The sequence below is a fragment of the Schistocerca gregaria genome, chromosome 1, assembly GCF_023897955.1.
Source record: "Schistocerca gregaria isolate iqSchGreg1 chromosome 1, iqSchGreg1.2, whole genome shotgun sequence".
NCBI lineage: Eukaryota > Metazoa > Arthropoda > Insecta > Orthoptera > Acrididae > Schistocerca > Schistocerca gregaria.
Window position 1 is genome coordinate 872,176,344 of NC_064920.1, and position 21,455 is coordinate 872,197,798.

Genomic DNA, 21,455 nt, shown 5'->3' on the forward strand with positions numbered 1-21,455 from the left:
TAAGCACTGTGGAACTTAACATCTGAGGTCATCAGTCCCTTAGACATAGAACTACTTAAACCTAACTAACCTAAGGACATCACAGACATACACGCCCGAGGCAGGATTCGAACCTGCGACCGTAGCAGCAGCGCGGTTCCAGACTGAGGCACCTAGAACCGCTCGGCCACAGCGGCCGGCGATGGGGATAAAATGATGATGATTAGAACAACGCAAAACCCAGTCCCTGAGCGGAGAAAATCTACAACGCAGCCGGGAATCGAACCCGGTCCCTTAGGATTGACATTCTGTCGCGTTGACCACTCAGCTACTGGGGGCGGACAAAACACTGAATTATCTAAATAAATGAAATCAAAATATATGGCTTTTAACACTCGCAGATTCACTCATTAAAATCTGTAGGTTACTTCAAGTTGGCCTAGAATCACGGACACGTGGGCGTCTTGTCACGGTCCGCACGGCTCCCCCCGTCAGAGGTGACAGTCCTTTCTCTGGCATGGGTGTGTGTGTCGTTAGTTTAAGTTACATTAAGTAATGCGTAAGCTTAGGATTGATGACCTCGGCAGTTTGGTCCCATAAGACCTTACCTCAAATTTCCAATTTCCCATAGAATCATGTCATTTGGAAAAAATCGCCGATATAATCGACTTACAGAATGGAGGAACTGTCTATAAACATAGTTCAGTTTAAAATTAAAGCAATAACAGCCCTTCGTTGCAACCAGTTTGCGACCGAGGGCTGTTATTGCTTTAATTTTACTTTGTGAACGGTCGCTGACAATGCAGACATGTTTAAAACTTTAATAGTTTAGTTTGTACGGTACCCTTAGAGTGCGAGTCCTTCTCGCGGGCCCCTGGACAGTTTTAATGGACGACAACGCGCGGCCCCAAGTGGAGCAGCTCTTGGAATGAGAGGATTTTCGGCTGATGAACTGGCCTGCTATTTTCCCGGCTTAAGTCCCATCGCGCACATGTGGGATGTGTTGGGGAGCCTTACTGCAGGACGTCGACGTACATCAATTACCATCCAGGAGTTGTCAAACTCACTGGTAGAGGTATGGAACGCCCTACCACCAGAACACCTCAGCCACTTTATACCCAGCGTGAGAGCAAGATTCAGGGGACCTACTGTCACCCGCGGTGGTCGCGCACCCTCCTGAGAACCGCGTCCGGCCCTTTGTAAAGTCTAGACGCCTATTATAGATCGCGGTGACGCTGGTGTAATTATTGTCATTAAACAGAAATGTCATTTCTGCTAGTCTCATTCATTATTTTAGTTACTAGGATTGTACGTAAATTCGTAGCCTTTCTTCATGTTGATATCTTTAATTCACCGTGACAACTGAGTTTACGTATTGTCATTTTGTCTTTGGAGGTAGCGAGTGGTGCTGTGGACGTTAGAAAATGGGATGGCAAGCGTAGAAATCTGAACATTCCGAGATATTGTGTCCTTTGGTTCAATAGAGGGTTGACAGCAGCAGAGGCAGCCAGAAAAATTTGCGCTGTGTATGGGGATATGCACGGCGAAAAAATGGTTTTCTCGTTTTGAGAAGGATTGTTTTGAAAATAGTGACTCTCTACGTTCAGGAAAACATTCGGGGTTTGATCAACATCGTTTAAACGCATTAATCCACAATGATCGAAGCTCGAGAACTGGTAAGTCTGATGAGCTGTGATCATTCCACCATCAAGCGACATTTATTGCAATGGGGACGTGGGGAAGGTTAAAAAATCGGGAGTATGGGTACTATGTGCACTCAGCCAAAATGACAAAAATCAGCAGGTGGCCGCATGTTTACCTCTGCTTACTCGTCTTCAATTTGCTCGTGAATAACCGCGATCATTCCTACTCTGTGTCGTAACAGGTTAGGTTGACGGAGGAGATAGAGAAGATCCAAAGAAGAGCGGCACGTTTCGTCACAGGGTTATTTGGTAAGCGTGATATCGTTACGGAGATGTTTAGCAAACTCAAGTGGCAGACTCTGCAAGAGAGGTGCTCTGCATCGCAGTGTAGCTTGCTCGCCAGGATTCGAGAGGCTGCGTTTCTGGATGAGGTATCTAATATATTGCTTCCCTCTACTTATACCTCCCGAGGAGATCACGAATGTAAAATTAGAGAGATTCGAGCGGGCACGGAGGCTTTCCGGCAGTCGTTCTTCCCGCGAACCATACGCGAGTGGAACAGAAAAGGGAGGTAATGACAGTGGCACTTAAAGTGCCCACCGCCACACACCGTTGGGTGGCTTGCGGATTGTAGATGTAGATGAACTTCCTTTCTGGATGAAAATGCGCTCCAAACATGGCTGAACGAGTTTTTCGCCTCAAAACCAAGTGATTTCTACACTCGCGGAATCGAAAAGCTATCCCAGCCTTCAAAAACTGATGTAAATAGCGAAGGTGAATATATTGTTGACAGAAACCTCTGTTGTGTGTTTCTGTTGTGTTTATTAAACTTTTGGAACAACGCTGCGAGCTAACGCGTTATTTGGCAGTGAGACGTCATGCAAAAGTCCCTTTTGTTCTTCAGTTTTGAGCACCAGTGTATTATGACTGAGTACGGATCACTAATTCAAAAAATGTTCCTAACTGCGCTTGACTAATTATCTGTTAACGACGTACGCGATTCCCGGTTTAAAGTTGAGTTGGACCACGTGCAACCCCTTCGGCTGTGCTGTTTCCACAAGCGCCTGTGTACTCGCGCTCAGTTTACCTGTGCGGGTAGGTGAGGATGACGGCGCCGCTGCACAGCGACTGCTTGCCCGCGACGGCGAACAGCCTGCCGTTGACGACGACGGCGGCGCCGTGGTCCGGCCGGCAGTCCGCCGTGGCCCCCGTGACGCACAGCGCGTCTGCGCGCGGCCGCGGGCAGCGGCCCAGCTGCAGCTCCACCGCCGTCTGCTGCCGCCGCTGCCGCTCGTCGCTGCCCATGCCGTAGCCCACCACCAGCGCCACCACTGGGGGATCTCTGCATCCGCGCAATGTATACAGGCACTCGGATGAAATTAGAGGTAGAAGGTGAAGATTTATTTCTTTCCTTTTCCTTAAAAAAATTTATTGGCCCTCAGAAAGGACCATTTCAACAATGCACTGTCAAATACGATGAAACGAACGTAAGAACAACATCAGAAACACCCCGTTCCCGAGAGGGGAAAATCGTCGACCCGGCCAGGAATCTAACCCGGGTTCCTTTGGTTAGCAATCCATCACGCTATCCGCCTAGCTTCCGACGCATATAATAGAAGCATACCATGAATGAAACGCTTTGAGAATATATATATACATTTATCACGAAATAAGCGTCAAACTAAAAGACTACAAAGAACGAAACTTGTCTAGCTTGAAGGAGGAAACCAGATGGCAAAGCTTGGCTGAAGTTGATATTTTGTAATTTTATTGTTGCTGTGGTCTTCAGTCCTGAGACTGGTTTGATGCAGCTCTCCATGCTACTCTGTCCTGTGCAAGCTTCTTCATCTCCCAGTACCTACTGCAGCCTACATCCTTCTGAATCTGCTTAGTGTATTCATCACTTGGTCTTCCTCTACGATTTTTACTCTCCACGCTGCCCTCCATTACTAAATTGGTGATCCCTCGATGCCTCAGAATATGTCCTACCAACCGATCCCTTGTTCTAGTCAAGTTGCGCCACAAACTCCTCTTTTCCCCAATTCTATTCAATACCTCGTCATTAGTTACGTGATCTACCCACCTATTCTTCAACATTCTTCTGTAGCACCACATTTTGGTTGGCCCGATAGATGGTGCTGCCATAGGTCAAACGGATATCAACTGCGTTTTTTAAAAACAGGAACCCCCATTCTTTTACTACATATTCGTGTAGTACGCAAAGAAATATGAACGTTTTTGTTGGACCACTTTTTCGCTTTGTGATAGATGGCGCTGTAATAGTCACAAACATATGGCTCAATTTCAGAGGAACGCCGGCTGGGGTCGCAGAGCGGTTCTAGGCGCTACAGTCTGGAACCGCTCGACAGCTACTGTCGCAAGTTCAAATCCTGCCTCGGCCATGGATATGTGGCATGTCCTTAGGTTAGTTACGTTTAAGTAGTTCGAAGTTCTAGGGGACTGATGACCTCAGAAGTTAAGTCCAATACTGCTCAGAGCCATTTCAACCATTTTTTACACGAACAGTTGGTAACAGGTAGTTTTTTAAACTAAAATACAGAACGTAGGTACGTTTGAACATTTTATTTCGGTTGTTTCAATGTCATACATGTACCTTTGTGAACTTATCATTTCTGAGAACGCATGCTGTTCCGGCGTGTTTACCTGTAAATACCACATTAATGCAATTAATGCTCAAAATCATGTCCGTCAACCTCAGTGCGTTTGGCAATACGTGTAACGACATTCCTCTCAACAGCGAGTAGTTCGCCTTCCGTAACGTTTGCACATGCATTGACAATGCGCCGACGCATGTTGTCAGGCGTTGTCAGTGGATGATGATAACAAATATCCTTCCGGGGACGTCAGAACCGGTGAACGTGCTTCGACGACCAGTACCGTTTTAACCGCAAGCGAAATAAGTGCCGGACATCCATCATGTTGGAAGTACATCGCCATTCTGTCATGAAGTCAAACATCTTGTAGTAACATCGGTGGAACATCACGTAGGAAATCAGCATACATTGCACCATTTAGATAGCCATCGATAAAATGGGGGCCAATTATCCTTCCTCCTATAATGCTGCACCATACATTAACACGCCAAGGTCGCTGATGTTCCACTTGTCGCAGCCATCGTAGATTTTCCGTTGCCCAATAGTGCATATTATGCCGGTTTACGTTACCGCTGTTGGTGAATGACGCTTCGCCGTTTAATAGAACGCGTGTAAAAAATCTGCCATCGTCCCGTAATTTCTCTTGTGCCCAGTGGCAGAACTGTACACGACGTTCAATGTGGTCGCCAAGCAATTCCTGGTGCACAGAAATATGGTACCGGTGCAGTCGATGTTGATGTAGATGTAGAATTCTTAACACTGACGTTTTTGAAATTCCCGATTCTCGCTAATTTGTCTGCTACTGATGTGTGGATTAGCCGCGACAGCAGCTAAAACACCTACTTGGGCATCATCATTTGTTGCAGGTCGTGGTTGAGGTTTCACATGTGGCTGAACAATTCCTGTTTCCTTAAATAACGTAACTATCCGGCGAACGGTCCGGACACGTGGATGACGTCGCCCAGGATACCGAGTAGCATACATAGCACACGCCCGTTGGGCGTTTTGATCACAATAGCCTTACAACAACACGATATCGACCTTTTCCGCAATTGGTAAACGATCCATTTTAACACGGGTAATTTATCACGAAGTAAATACCGTCCGCACTGGCGGAATGTTACGTGATACCACGTACGTATACGTTTGTGACTATTACAGCGCCATCTATCACACAGCGAAAAAAGTGGTCCAACTAAAACATTTATATTTCTTTACGTCCTACACGAATATATAATAAAAATGAGGGTTCCTGTTTTTTTAAAAAACGTAGTTGATTTCCGTTTATCCTATACCAGCGCTATCTAGCAGGCCAACCATAGCGCCATCTGGTTTCCCCCTTCAAGCTAGACGACTTTCTTTCTTTGCAGTTTTTTCGTTTGATGCTTATTTCGTGAGATATTCGGCCCGGTCACTATCAATGGAGCACCCTGTATATATATAGGCTATAATTTTCAAGTACATATGAACTCTTTTTCAAGGTATTTGGTAATAATATATGTATTCTTCCCAAAAATCTTGAAAAACAGTTGATATTTACTTCTAAGTTCTTGGCCGATTTATTTCAAATTTCTACTTTCAGGTGAAAGAATGAATTAAATTAACGAAAAATTGAATGTCTAAGAAACGAAATATATTGTGGTAAACTGACTGTAATTCCTATTGCGAGAATAAACTGCAGCGGCAATACCCGTCTTGGAGATAGTACAATCATACGTCACTATTTTCGTCTGTTTTACAGTCATTTGTATTATCAAAGTCCACAGTGTCATAAAAATGCTAAGGCAACTCTAGGATATAGTAGCAACAAAAGTCACTAGATCGTGGGTCCACCAGAAAATCGGACAGTAGTCTATCCATCCCGAACTCTGACGTGTTCCTTAGCAAAAGGGTTCTTAACAGTCGAACAGACAGGCGGACGGACAAAGCGATCCTATAACGGTTCCGTTTTTACCGACTGAGTTATGGAACTTTAAAAATAGAAAAAAAGCATACCACTGACAACAGAGTTGCATAGTGTGGAGCCAGAGTCAACTGGGGCGATGAGAAATTTTGTGGTGTTCAGTGAACAGTCTCATCTCTTTCTGTGGTGATCTAAACGACCCAACATGTCCTTAGTCGACCTGACGAAAGATCGCAGAAAGTAAAGACTGTAGAGACCCATATCTCTCTAACCCCTGTAATCACAGGGTGGAGAGGTCTTGGACATGAAAACAGGACCGATATAGTAATTGTTGAAGGGAGGCTCAATGCTCGCCCGTGGCAAGAATGGTATGCCCCACTGTCACGCACCTCATAAAACACGGGATTCAAAAACGACAAAAATATGTTTACGTCTGCGCTGCCACACTTGGTCTCCGTGACAGTACCGGCTCGTGTAGCAGATTGGAGAGAACAGCCATTAAAACTACAACATTATTAACGCGGCATGAAACATACATCGAATTGTAATTAAATGTATTACATGCTCGAATATGAGAATGATTAGGATTTTGGTGTATCGCACAAAATAGATGGAAGTAACGTCATCTACATTCCATATGTAAGGGCACACTACGCAGCGAGTTTCTGATTCCAAAAATTGCCTTACAATGTTGTTTATGACTGAGACGATGTCGTATGTCTGGAGTAAGGAGGATAAACGTCTACTAGTATGCGTCGGAATTGGAGAACGGCAGTATCGTGACCTGCAGAAAATGTATTTTATGGTTCCGCGATATTGCTGTTCACGATGGCCAACGGATATCATGCAATTATACACTGTCCACTCACTTTAATTTTATCACTGCCTATGTTCGACGTCAACGTGCAATAGTCACTCACAGGCGGAAGCTGGCAGCACTAACAGTGGAGGGTATATATATTTCGTCTGGGACACGCAGAATACAGTGCAGTCGTTACCGTATTGCGGAAACTGAACGATTTATCTGGCGTCCGAAAGGGTATGATCGTTGGCTTTCGACCAAGGGTGGAAGCATTTTCGAAACGACTAAGTTTGTAAACTGTTCTCGTGTCGCTGTGATTAAAGTATACCGTGCATGAAAATATAGCACTATCGAGAACCGGCGCCGAGACAAGTAAATATGGTCCACGAAGAGACGTGGACGTCACGAGTGAACCACTGCCGAGATGTGAACGGGCGAAAAGACATGCAACTGTTGAGCAACTGACCATTCAAATGAGCCAAGGGACTACCAACAGTGTCTGCTCAACGACAGTTCAGCGAATGTTGCTGTGTGTGGGCCTCCACAGCAGGTGTCTGGTTCACGCATGCATGCTGACTGCGCCCTTATCGGCGACGAAAGCTAGAATTTGTATGCCAACAACGCAATTTTACGTCCACGTGGTCTGCGGAATGTTTTCGTGGGCTTCCCTGGGCTGTCTCCAGATTCTGGAAGGCACATTAGATGAACAAAAGTAGTTCGTTTTTCCCTTGTCACGATGGCATCAACTAGAAGGACAATGCAACGGGTCACACATCTCGCAGTTCAAATGGTTCAAATGGCTCTAACCACTGAGGTCATCTGTCCCCGAGAGCTTAGAACTACTTAAGCCAAACTAACCTAAGGGCGTCACACACATCCATGCCTGAGGAACGATTCGAAACTGCGACCGTAGCAGCAGTGCAGTTCCGGACTCAAGCGCCTAGTACAACTCGGCCACAGCGGCCGGCCATCTCGCAGTGCATGTGTGTACTTCGAAGAGCACCAGGATGAGCTTACCGCACTCCACTGGCCACTGCACTCGCTGGGTGTTACTACATCCACCGGGCTTTACGCTACAGCGAACTTCAGCCGGGAAGCCTAGTGCAGCTAGCTATGGCACTGGAGTCGACACGACTCTACATCTCTGTCGGTGCCTTCCAGAACCTCACTGACGCTCATTCTGCACGTCTGTGTTGCAAAAGGTGCTTGCCCATGCTTGTGACAGAGGGGCTCATTAACGTGACTGAACCATGTAGCACCGATGGTTCAGGAAAGGCATGGACACTAATTGATCAGAAGAGTCCAAACGCCTATTAGTGGACACTAATATAGGATTTGTCCACCCTTCACCTTTATAATGGCTTGAACTCTAATTGGCAGGCATATTTTCAATGAGCTGTCGATGTTTTGGAAAAATTGCAGTACATTCTTCATGAATAGACGCAATCAGAGATGATAGTGATGTTGGACGTTGCGGTCTGGAGTAAGGTCGACATTCTAACTCAGCCCCTAGGTGATCCATTGGGTTCAGTTAGAGGCTTTGGGTAGGCCAGTCCAGTGTCCACAAACAATTGCGTATAAAATGCTTCTTTATGAATGGGTGCATCGCCATGCTGATACGGTCATCGTTTCTGAACCATTCCTCTACTGTACGCAGTAGGCTTTATTGTAAAATATACACTCCTGGAAATTGAAATAAGAACACCGTGAATTCATTGTCCCAGGAAGGGGAAACTTTATTGACACATTCCTGGGGTCAGATACATCACATGATCACACTGACAGAACCACAGGCACATACACACAGGCAACAGAGCATGCACAATGTCGGCACTAGTACAGTGTATATCCACCTTTCGCAGCAATGCAGGCTGCTATTCTCCCATGGAGACGATCGTAGAGATGCTGGATGTAGTCCTGTGGAACGGCTTGCCATGCCATTTCCACCTGGCTCCTCAGTTGGACCAGCGTTCGTACTGAACGTGCAGACCGCGTGGGACGACTCTTCATCCAGTCCCAAACATGCTCAATGGGGGACAGATCCGGAGATCTTGCTGGCCAGGGTAGTTGACTTACACCTTCTAGAGCACGTTGGGTGGCACGGGATACATGCGGACGTGCATTGTCCTGTTGGAACAGCAAGTTCCCTTGCCGGTCTAGGAATGGTAGAACGATGGGTTCGATGACGGTTTGGATGTACCGTGCACTATTCAGTGTCCCCTCGACGATCACCAGAGGTGTACGGCCAGTGTAGGAGATCGCTCCCCACACCATGATGCCGGGTGTTGGCCCTGTGTGCCTCGGTCGTATGCAGTCCTGATTGTGGCGCTCACCTGCACATCACCAAACACGCATACGACCATCATTGGCATCAAGGCAGAAGCGACTCTCATCGCTGAAGACGACACGTCTCCATTAGTCCCTCCATTCACGCCTGTCGCGACACCACTGGAGGCGGGCTGCACGATGTTGGGGCGTGAGCGGAAGACGGCCTAACGGTGTGCGGGACCGTAGCCCAGCTTCATGGAGACGGTTGCGAATGGTCCTCGCCGATACCCCAGGAGCAACAGTGTCCCTAATTTGCTGGGAAGTGGCGGTGCGGTCCCCTACGGCACTGCGTAGGATCCTACGGTCTTGGCGTGCATCCGTGCGTCGCTGCAGTCCGGTCCCAGGTCGACGGGCACGTGCACCTTCCGCCGACCACTGGCGACAACATTGTGGAGACCTCACGCCCCACGTGTTGAGCAATTCGGCGGTACGTCCACCCGGCCTCCCGCATGCCCACTATACGCCCTCGCTCAAAGTCCGTCAACTGCACATACGGTTCACGTCCACGCTGTCGCGGCATGCTACCAGTGTTAAAGACTGCGATGGAGCTCCGTATGCCACGGCAAACTGGCTGACACTGACAGCGGCGGTGCACAAATGCTGCGCAGCTAGCGCCATTCGACGGCCAACACCGCGGTTCCTGGTGTGTCCTCTGTGCCGTGCGTGTGATCATTGCTTGTACAGCCCTCTCGCAGTGTCCGGAGCAAGTATGGTGGGTCTGACACACCGGTGTCAATGTGTTCTTTTTTCCATTTCCAGGAGTGTATTAATATCATATTTAGTACTTTTAAGCGTAATAAGGCGACCACACACTATAACCGTAACACCATCTCCTCCATACTTCACTGTTGGCACAACACATGATGGCAGGTAACGTTCTCCAACTACTCACCAAACCCAAACCCTTCCATTGGATTGCCACAGGGTGCAGCGTGATTCATCAGCCCAAATCACTCGTTCCTAGTCGTACACTGTTCAGTCGCGTCGCTCTTTACACCCCCTCACTCACTGCTTTGCATTGCATACAGCCATGTGCCTTATGTGGAACTGCTCGAGCATTGTAGCCCGCACTTTGTAGTTTCCTACGCACATTCATTGTCATCTCTGGGCTTGAACTCACATGTGCTTCGTCCCTCTGATTTCATTCGATTTGTACAACTACTCTTCGCAATACTCAACGCTCCCTGTCCTTCAGTGTATGAGGCCTACCTCGTCTTGGTTTAGCTGTCGTTCCATCGCGTTCCCATTCCACAATCACATCGCCAGCAGTCGACTTGAGCAAATTTAGAAGGGTTGAAACTTCACTGGTGCAACTGTTATTCAGGTGACAACCAATTAAAAGCCAACATTGGAAGTCACAGAGCTCTCATCACCGATTCAGTCTGCTGTTAATGCATCTTTGCTGACAACTCAACACTCTCTGCCTCTCTTTATACTGGCAAATGCACCTCTGGTGCCACCTAGAGCTCAATTCCGAATTACACAGGGGTATACGGACATTTTTGATCAGACAGTCTACATGTAGAGACAATGGGAGGTCAGTGAAGTGAGTTCATCGCCTTGCGCAACCGCCGCCAAAAGACATCACACGACATCACATGCACCGAGTGCACGTGTTACTACAATCAGTATACCTGACGAAGGTGCGGCCCGAACCCCTGAGCCCTTTGCTACCAGCGTATCACCTTAGCGAGCCTGGTTGAACAGTGTAGCTAATAGTTTCCGTAAAGACCATAAATCGACTTTTACTGCGATTGTGTGATGAAACTAACAGGGCTGATCTTGCATAACTCTGCGTTCTTGCAGAATTTGTCTGTCACTGATGTCCTCGACGCGGCTGCGATGCCAAAAATGAGCCAAAACTGCTAACGCCTGAAATCGTGAAAGTAAACGTCGATATCCTACATTTATCTCACGAACAGCGAGCTTGTACTCTCGGACAGCAGAACAAAAATGTCAAGGCAAGGCATCGAAAGAAACAACCCGAAGCGAAAAGAATTGAAACTCCTGCTCTTGACGATGGATAGGTTAGCAACTCCTGCATGAAATGTGGCTTTTCTCAGTCCGGTATAACCGGGGAGTTGCCTGCAGCATGTCGAGCACGCTCCCGGTGCTCCATTGTTCGCAGAGGCGACGGTTTAACGGCGGTGCGCAGCTGCTGACTTAACTGGGTTACTGCTCTCGCTGCAGCAGAACTGATTTCCCGGAAGCTATCATTTCTGACGCTATGTGGGGCAGCAGCCGTAGTGACGATGACAGGGCGACGTCATCGTCACAAGAATTGCTACTGAAGGGTTATCCAGTACAAATCACTTTCCAGGAACTTCCATGTCATTCTGTTAAATCAGTCTGTGACGTACCATAGTGTAATCTTAATCTCCCAGGTACTGAACCTCTAAGAGTACCAGTACTTTGGTGAACAGCACTAATTTTTCTTTATTTTACAACCATTTAGTCACGTATATAGATGTACAGTTCCGATGTAGCTTGTACAATTCTTCGCTGACGTCTAGAATCAAGATCGAAGTATCACATTTCAGGGATTATTGACCCACGTTTTAAGTGTCCAAAAATGTCTAGTTTCGGGAAAAGTGCACGAGAAACAATAATTAATTGGACGATTCCTTTCTTTGTGTATGTTATGATGTCGTCAGCCTTATGATTGGTTTGGTGCGACTGTCACCAGTACAGATCCAGACCGCCAGTAGCAGCAACAGCAACTTCTGTTGCCACACGGCGATTACTTTAATGTTTTTCTCACATGCTTTTTTGGAGAAGTGAACATTACTCTGTATTTATTTCTTAGGCTCGGTTTATCATCATTTTTCTAAGTGTTCGAATATGTTTCGAGCAATTTCTTGTGTGAGCTGACTGAAGCGTATTAATAACGAGGAGCTGTGGTAGCTGCAGTACTGACTGCGTCTAGCGACTGCTGCGTCAGCACTGTACTCCTTGTATAGAGAACGTCGTTTGGTGATGGATGCGGCCGCCACCTTTTTGTACGGCAGCAAGAAGAACTGGTCACTGTCGGGAGACAGTTGAAAGCTGCGATGGCCGCAGTTGACAGGCTTCAGGATGCTGCGCTGGCTACAGTGTTGTAGAGACACCTGAAGCGAAAACTGTGGAACCTCTAGTGCCTAAAGCATCGCCTGGGAGTCTTGATGTGTCAACGATTTCAGATTTTCTGGTCCTAGCTTGTCCGCACTTACCTGACTAAATGAGGAACAGTTGTGGGATTTCGAAACTCCGAGTGGAAGGGGAAAGTGGGTACCAGCCTCACAACTGTACCCATCAGCATCAAAACAAGTTAGAGACATTTCCAACTGCTGAAAGTAACCTTACCAGACACAAAATTGATCACCCCTAGAGAAATAAATTACAAGCGTCATTTAAAACCGTGTAATTGCGTTGATGAACTTGATGTTCGCCTGTAGTGGGTTAGGAAGACACTCCAGAAGGCTGTGCGGGTACGTCGCATACAGGTGAAGACACGCACTGAGGATCTGATCACGTAGTCCCACCAAATTATTACAGGAATACTGATGCCGGCGTTTTACCCCTTGCTCCAACGTATACAGATCTTCTACGGGGTTCAAGGCAGGTAATTTTGCTGGCCATCGAATAAGGTGAGAGTATACAGAAAACCAGTCATATATTTTATACCGGAATATTACATTGTAATTTGGTGTAACACAGGTACTGCAATATCGTATCGTATCGTATAGTCACATATTTTTCCAGCCCGATGGACTCTGATGTTCTCATCTTTATATGCCTGTGTGAGCACCGGTGACCGACTCAAAGTGTTCACTGCATGCCGTCCCTTCGCAATGTTCTATCCCAAGCAGATGGGGATGGACCTTCATTTACTGCCTGCAGCATTTCCTGTCGGATTTTGATGCAATTTTGTTTCACAAGTCTTGAAACGCGTCTCCGGTCCCTCTCAGTCAGGATCTTTTTTCTGACCACAAATCTGACGTTGTGTTTCGTGGCCACGTTTGTTACACCGCTGCTTGCAGAGTCGTTGAACAGTCCGCTACGGAATCTCCACAAATCCAGCAACTTCACATTTCCTATGACCATGTGCACAGCAGTACATGATTGTCCCTTTTTGCCACTCTGTCACTTCCTTACATTTACCCTTGACCCCATGAAACATAAATGTCTCACTGATCGCTAGGACGTTATGCTCATATAGAAGTAGTGCACACGTGACTGAGCATCTGACTCGATCGGTGCGTTATCTGTGCGTGCACACTGGGATGACAAATTTTTTTCCCGGTGAGCTTGCATCTGAGCCAGCACGGTATGCTTCGTGTGTTGCTAAGAAAGATCATCGGGAGTTCCAACGTTAGGGATGTGATGAAGCCCCTTAGGGAAATATTGGGCAAGTCAGGAAGGTAGCCCTCGTCCACTGTTGCATGCCAGGGGTCTCGTCTGAGGTGTGTAGATGGCTCAAGTAGACACGAATGATGCCTGCCATCTAGTTTCAAAGGCTATCCGCTGTTCCTACAGGTGGCTGTCGGCTTTTATGAAGACGGATAGTCTCGCATTCGGATTGTGAACAGAGTTAATGCTCTGCAACTTTGTCCACAAAACCGACTGAGGTCCTGTGGTTTGGAGCCGAATGGAAGGCTTAAACTGTAAACTATTCAGCGAAAATCTTGAATGTGGATTACCTGATCTTTAGTAACGAGCGGTGAGTTGTAGGACTTCTCCCAAAACATCAAGGAGGCCTTACATGAGCGGTCGCAGGTTCGAATCCTGCCTCGGGCACGGATGTGTGTGATGTCCTGAGATTAGTTAGGTTTAAGTAGTTCTAAGTTCTAGGGGACTGATGACCTCAGAAGTTAAGTCCCATAGTGCTCAGAGCCATTTGAACCATTTTGAACCTTACAAAGAGGAAAGAATAGCGGCCCAAAACGATTTTCTTCATGGGAGTTTGGGGATACGTGAATATAGTAATTGCTAACTGCAGAATTGTCCATGGAAAGATTTCAGAACTAGTCTCGCTCATAAACTGTAATAATACACAGTAGTAGAGAGCATAATCTGGGAGCACCAGATGTTAACACCAATTAAATTCTAAATTATTGTTGGGTTGTATATCGCAATGAGAGGCTAGACACAGGTGGTAGAGGTGTTTTTCTCGTCATCAATAATTCGATAATATCTAATGAAGTTAGTGTTGCTGTCGTGGTCTTCAGTCCAAAGATGGCTTTTGTTGTGTATGACTTCGTACAAAGGAAAGGTGGGGTAACAGAGGGATGGGAACTGTCGTTCTAGGAAAGCTGGACAGTAGCAGAAATGATTTTCGAGCAAGTCAACCCAGGAAACTTTCCCTTACTTTAGTTAACTTGCATTTTCTCCACTTGTACAAAGGCCCGTTACAAATATTATAGCAAGAAATAAAGTTCAACTCAAACAATAGCAACTAGGATGAGGCTCTCAAAGTAATCACGAAGATGTCATAGTGAAGAGGCTCCAAGCACAATTCATGCGAGTGGCTGCCACGGACTGTCCTATACTGCGGCGAAGGAGACGTTCGTGGTAAGAGCTGCACGACGTGGTGGCCCAGGGCGCGCGGACCATTGTGGCCGCGAGACGACGCGCGACTGCTGTCTGTGTCTGCAGGAAGCTCGCAACTTCGTGGCTGACTTTATGACGCCAGTGGGGTGGTACCGATATGTGATACCACGGACATAATGCAGCTTTCCCTGCCATTCAATCCTGCGCAAGCCTCGTCATCTTTGAATAATACTGCAATTTACATCCTCCTGCATCTGCTTACTGTTTTCATCTCTTGGTCTCGCTCTACAATTTTTACCCTCATTACTTCCCTCTAGAACTGAATTGGTGATCCCTTTATGTCTGAGAATGTTTCCTAGCAAACGATCCCTTTTCTACCAGGTTGTGCCACAAACTTCTTTAGTTCCCAATTCTACTCAGTACCTTCTCATTAGTTACGTGACCTACCCACCTAATTTTCAGCATTCTTCTGTAGCACAACACTTCAGAAGCTTCAATTCCCTTCTTGTCTAAAGTGTTTATCGTCCAAATCTCACTTCCCTGCATGGGTATACTCCATACAAATATCTTCAGAAAAACTTCCTAACACTCAAATCCACGTTTGATATTAACGAATTTCTAGTCTTCAGAAACGCTTTTCTTTCCATTGCCAGTCTACATTTTATATCCACTCTACTCCAGCGATCATCACTTATTTTGCTGCACAAATAACAAAGCTCATCTGCTACTTTAGGTGTCTCGTTTCCTAATGTAATTCCCTGGGCATCACCTGATTTAATTCGATTACTTATTTCCAATATCCTTGTTTTGATATTGATGTTCATCCTATATCGTCCTTTCATGACACTGTCCATTCTGTTCAACCGATCTTCCAAATCCGTTGTTGTCTCTGACAGCACTGCAGTGTCATCGGAAAGCTTCAAAGTTTCTGTTTCTTCTCCCTGAACGAAGTCTCACTCCAAATTTTTCTTTGATTTCCTTTACTTTTTGCTCGATGTTCAGATTGAATAACGTTGCCGATAAGCTACAACCCTGTCTGTTTCCTTTCCCAACCACTGCTTACCTTTCGTGACTTTTCCTCCTGTATTTTACTCCTGCTACTTTCGAAATTTCAAAGAGTATTTCAGTCAACATTGTCAAAAGCTTCCTCTAAGTCTACAAATGCCTTAAATTCACCTATCTTCTAAGATAAGTAGTGAGATTAGTACAGATTCCGAGTGTCAAATTATTTGGGCGAAGACAAGTACTCATGTGACATCATAAACTCCTGTCAGGAGCCGTAGCAGCGGAATCTTTCAGGGAAAACCTGGAAAATATTGCACGTAAATTTCCTAGTGATGTTATTGTATTATGGGGAGATTTCAACTTTCCAACAGCAGACTGCGAGACTCAAGTGATTGTGGCAAATAGTACGTTCAGTGTGATATTGTTTTAAATGTCTTAGCTCAAAATTATCTTTACGATATTAGAAAACCGACTCAGGAAGTTAACATCTTAGGTTTCCTAGTTTAACACAAGCCCAAACTGTCCGACACAGTTACTGCAGAGCAGGCAATCAGTGGTCATAAGGTCGTTATATCATCTTAGATAATGGATGTCAACATCAATTAAAGAAGCGTAAGATGATATTTCTGCTTAGTAATTGAAACGAAAAACAGAATTCATTTTACCCGATTATACAACATTAAAAATTGCGCTCTGTGGTTGGAAATACTGAGTTTAAGTTGTCAAAGTTCGAAAGTCTTGTACAAGACGTCTTTAACAGCAAAGTTGCGAAAGAGAAGCACATGTCCTGGTTCAACATCAGCGCTAGAATTCTGCTTCGAGATCAAACAGATCTTAACTTCAGATTTAAACGTAGCCGAGACATCACCGCCGAACAATAACTGAAAGCCTAAGGAGAGCCATGGATGAGATGTCAAAGAATTCGAAAGTAAAATTGCTTCTAGCGGTTGGCATAAAGTTTTAGTTTCGTGTTAAATCAGCAAACGTATCACTGAGTCTCTGGACTCAGTGACCATAATGGCATCGAAATGGAGGAAGATGGAGAGCGGACAAAAATAGTGCAATTGTTTTCCAAAATTGGCACACTGGGGAAGATAGTATTGAGGTTCCTCCTTTAAACTGTTCACATGTACGACAAAACGACAATATCTAAGTGATAATGGGATAGAAAATCAGTTGAAATCGGCATAATAGCCGAAGATTTTACTGTCATTGTCGGAGTAACGTGAACTTTGATGTTTATTGTTTTTCTTCCACAAGTCACCTATTTCGCTTGGTGCTACATAGCTCCTGCTGCTTGTGATTATATGTACAGCGTCATTTGTTCCATAATCACACTTTAACAAACTTTAATTATAATACAAATATATTGCCACGCGGGGTAGCAACTTGGTCCGAGGCATCGTGTCATGGTTCGCGCGGCTGCCCCCGTCGGAGGTTCGAGTCCTCCCTCGGGCATGGATGTGTGTGTTGTTCTTAGCGTAAGTTAGTTTAAGTTAGATGAAGTAGCGTGCAAGCTTAGGGAGCGGTGATCTCAGCAGTTTGGGCTCATAGGAACTTACCACAACATTTCCAAAACTTTTACCACCACAAATATATTAGAACCTGATCTGGTGATTGGCACAATGAATTACACCACATCTTAAACGTCATTTTTATGCTGCCTGTAGTTCATTTTCATGTTTCTTCGCCAGCGAAACTCGCTTAAAAAAGAAAAAAGTTTTCAGATGCAGATTATGCATGAAATCCAATTAATAAACAACGAATCTATACTGATGTTCTCTCGCAGAGACAGGAACCATGTCGCAGTACTTTTCCATCGACACACAGGTGCTCGTGAGAAACAGGATCCGTCCTTGTCAGAATGCAGAAAAAACACTAGATATGGATAAGACTGGATTATACATTACTGGTGGCACCAGCAGTCAGTGAGTTTCCTCGAGCTTGCACCCAGTGTAGGCACTGATAGCATCTCCCCAATTCCCCTGCTTATACCGATACACAGTTGGTTCAGAGATTTATGATCGCACTAGTATATTATGACAACCAATCTACAATATATGTTCTTTTTTGGGGTGAGGGGGGATGAAATGGCATTGCACTGAAAAATGCGCCTGCGGATATCCTACATCCAAACAGAAACAAAAATTAGCCATTGTACAGTGCATGAAGGAGAGTACTAATATACCAATATTATTCCAGTCGCGCAATTCGCTACTCTTATCTTATAGATGAGAAACAGAAACAAAAATTAGCCATTGTACAGTGCATGAAGGAGAGTACTAATATACCAATATTATTCCAGTCGCGCAATTCGCTACTCTCATCTTATAGATGAGAAACAGAAACAAAAATTAGCCATTGCACAGTGCATGAAGGAGAGTACTAATATACCAATATTATTCCAGTCGCGCAATTCGCTACTCTCATCTTATAGACAACTGTGAATTTGTGTCAACGAAGTTCTCCAACTTGTCATTTAGTTGAACTAACCCGATGACAACTATATATCGGCCGCAAGTTATTCTCTAAATGACTTAACTGCACGTTCTCGTGAGGAAGTGCGTCTCGGGTGTCAACAGTAATAGGTGTAAATATCTTAATTCCACATGGTGGCATCAACGGTCAGGGGCTGCACAAACATTAAGCTAAGCTCTTTTTAGTCGGTTGTGTGGTATGGCGTCAGACATGCTACGTAGTTGTTCGCGAATGTCGGAAACCATTTATATTAACTCTCTTAGCGACAAGCATGTCTCAGGGCATACGCAGGGTGTCCGTTAGATTCTTGTTGGAAAAGTATTAAGTTGATATTGGCAAAGGTCACAGCAAGTTATCTACAAAATCAAATAGTTTTCCGGACCTGGACGACTGGATCTGGAATAGTGGCACCCCTTACTGGTGGTTCGTAAGGCAAGCAAAGTACACCACCTTATCTTGATGTGGTAGTCTGACAGGTCATCTTTGGCACAGCAACATAGGCTTAACATTGGCAGAGAAGCCAGGTTTCCCACGTGCACGCAGATCGCGGCAGAAGTATACAAGCTGCGCCATTCGCGGGCGGGCAGTACCGCCTAGGGGACTTTAAGTTGATGACCTTGTTAAAGAGAGTCATCCACACAATTTGCCCGGAGGAGTGGGTGGACTAACATTCTTTTTATCATGACGTCTTCAAAGTGTCATATGGTGAAGGGTACCGCTTTTTTTCAGAATGTGTTATGACGTCATTAACTTATAGTGACAAAGTGCCTTACTTCGTATTATTTTGTTATGTCAGTTTTATTATTCGCAAAATGAACCGAATCCTGTCATTACAGAGTAAATACAATTGCTCAAAAGGAGGAGTTGCAATTTGTGATCTCAACGTCAGGGCCGGCCGGGGTGGCCGAGCGGCTCTAGGCGCTACAGTCTGGAACCACGCGACCGCTACAGTCGCGGTTCGAATCCTGCCCCGGGCATGGGTGTGTGTGATGTCCTTAGGGTTTTTTTTTTTTTTTTTTTTTACTGGTTTGATGCGGCCCGCCACCAATTCCTTTCCTGTGCTAACCTCTTCATCTCATAGTCCTCAATTATTTACTTGACGTATTCCAATCTCTGTCTTCCTCTACAGTTTTTGCCCTCTACAGCTCCCTCTAGTACCATGGAAGTCATTCCCTCATGTCTTAGCAGATGTCCTATCATCCTGTCCCTTCTCCTTATCAGTGTTTTACACATATTCCTTTCCTCTCCGATTCTGCGTAGAACCTCCTCATTCCTTACCTTATCAGTCCACCTAATTTTCAACATTCGTCTATAGCACCACATCTCAAATGCTTCCATTCTCTTCTGTTCCGGTTTTCCCACAGTCCATGTTTCACTACCATACAATACTGTACTCCAGACGTACATCCTCAGAAATTTCTTCCTCAAATTAAGGCCGGTATTTGATATTAGTAGACTTTCCTTGGCCAGAAATGCCTTTTTTGCCATAGCGAGTCTGCTTTTGATGTCCTTGCTCCGTCCGTCATTGGTTATTTTACTGCCTACGTAGCAGAATTCCTTAACTTCATTGACTTCATGACCATTAATCCTGATGTTAAGTTTCTCGTTGTTCTCATTTCTACTACTTCTCATTACATTCGTCTTTCTCCGATTTACTCTCAAACCATACTGTGTACTCATTAGACTGTTCATTCCGTTCAGCAGATCATTTAATTCTTCTTCACTTTCACTCGGGATAGCAATGTCATCAGCGAATCGTATCATTGATATCCTATCATCTTGTATTTTAATTCCACTCCTGAACCTTTCTTTTATTTCCATCATTGCTTCCTCGATGTACAGATTGAAGAGTAGGGGCGAAAGGCTACAGCCTTGTCTTACTACCTTCTTAATATGGGCACTTCGTTCTTGATCGTCCACTCTTATTATTCCCTCTTGGTTGTTGTACATATTGTATATGACCCGTCTCTCCCTATAGCTTACCCCTACTTTTTTCAGAATCTCGAACAGCTTGCACCATTTTATACTGTCGAACGCTTTTTCCAGGTCGACAAATCCTATGAACGTGTCTTGATTTTTCTTTAGCCTTGCTTCCATTATTAGCCGTAACGTCAGAATTGCCTCTCTCGTGCCATTACTTTTCCTAAAGCCAAACTGATCGTCACCTAGCGCATTCTCAATTTTCTTTTCCATTCTTCTGTATATTATTCTTGTAAGCAGCTTCGATGCATGAGCTGTTAAGCTGATTGTGCGATAATTTTCGCACTTGTCAGCTCTTGCCGTCTTCGGAATTGTGTGGATGATGCTTTTCCGAAAGTCAGATGGTATGTCGCCAGACTCATATTCTACACACCAACGTGAATAGTCGTTTTGTTGCCACTTCCCCAAATGATTTTAGAAATTCTGAGTGAATGTTATCTATCCCTTCTGCTTTATTTGACCGAACTCCTCCAAAGCTCTTTTACATTCCGATTCTAATACTGGATCCCCTATCTCTTCTAAATCGACTCCTATTTCTTCTTCTATCACATCAGACAAATCTTCACCCTCATAGAGGCTTTCAATGTATTCTTTCCACCTATCTGCTCTCTCCTCTGCATTTAACAGTGGAATTCCCGTTGCACTCTTAATGTTACCACCGTTGCTTTTAATGTCACCAAAGGTTGTTTTGACTTTCCTGTATGCTGAATCTGTCCTTCCGACAATCATATCTTTTTCGATGTCTTCACATTTTTCCTGCAGCCATTTCGTCTTAGCTTCCCTGCACTTCCTATTTATTTCATTCCTCAGCGACTTGTATTTCTGTATTCCTGATTTTCCCGGAACATGTTTGTACTTCCTCCTTTCATCAATCAACTGAAGTATTTCTTCTGTTACCCATGGTTTCTTCGCAGCTACCTTCTTTGTACCTATGTTTTCCTACCCAACTTCTGTGATGGCCCTTTTTAGAGACGTCCATTCCTCTTCAACTGTGTTGCCTACTGCGCTGTTCCTTATTGCTGTATCTATAGCGTTAGAGAACTTCAAACGTATCTCGTCATTCCTTAGAACTTCCGTATCCCACTTCTTAGCGTATTGATTCTTCCTGACTAATGTCTTTAACTTCAGCCTACCCTTCATCACTACTATATTGTGATCTGAGTCTATATCTGCTCCTGGGTACGCCTTACAAT

General features: G+C 45.1%; 1 protein-coding gene across 1 annotated transcript in view; it reads right to left on the reverse strand.

Moving 5' to 3' along the window:
* Positions 1–21,455, reverse strand: part of LOC126279945 (uncharacterized) — a 70,431-nt gene that overhangs the window by 18,546 nt on the left and 30,430 nt on the right. The window contains exon 3 of the mRNA XM_049979722.1: positions 2,710–2,964. Within this exon, the coding sequence (XP_049835679.1) occupies positions 2,710–2,964 (255 nt within the window). The remainder of the gene's footprint in view (positions 1–2,709; positions 2,965–21,455) is intronic.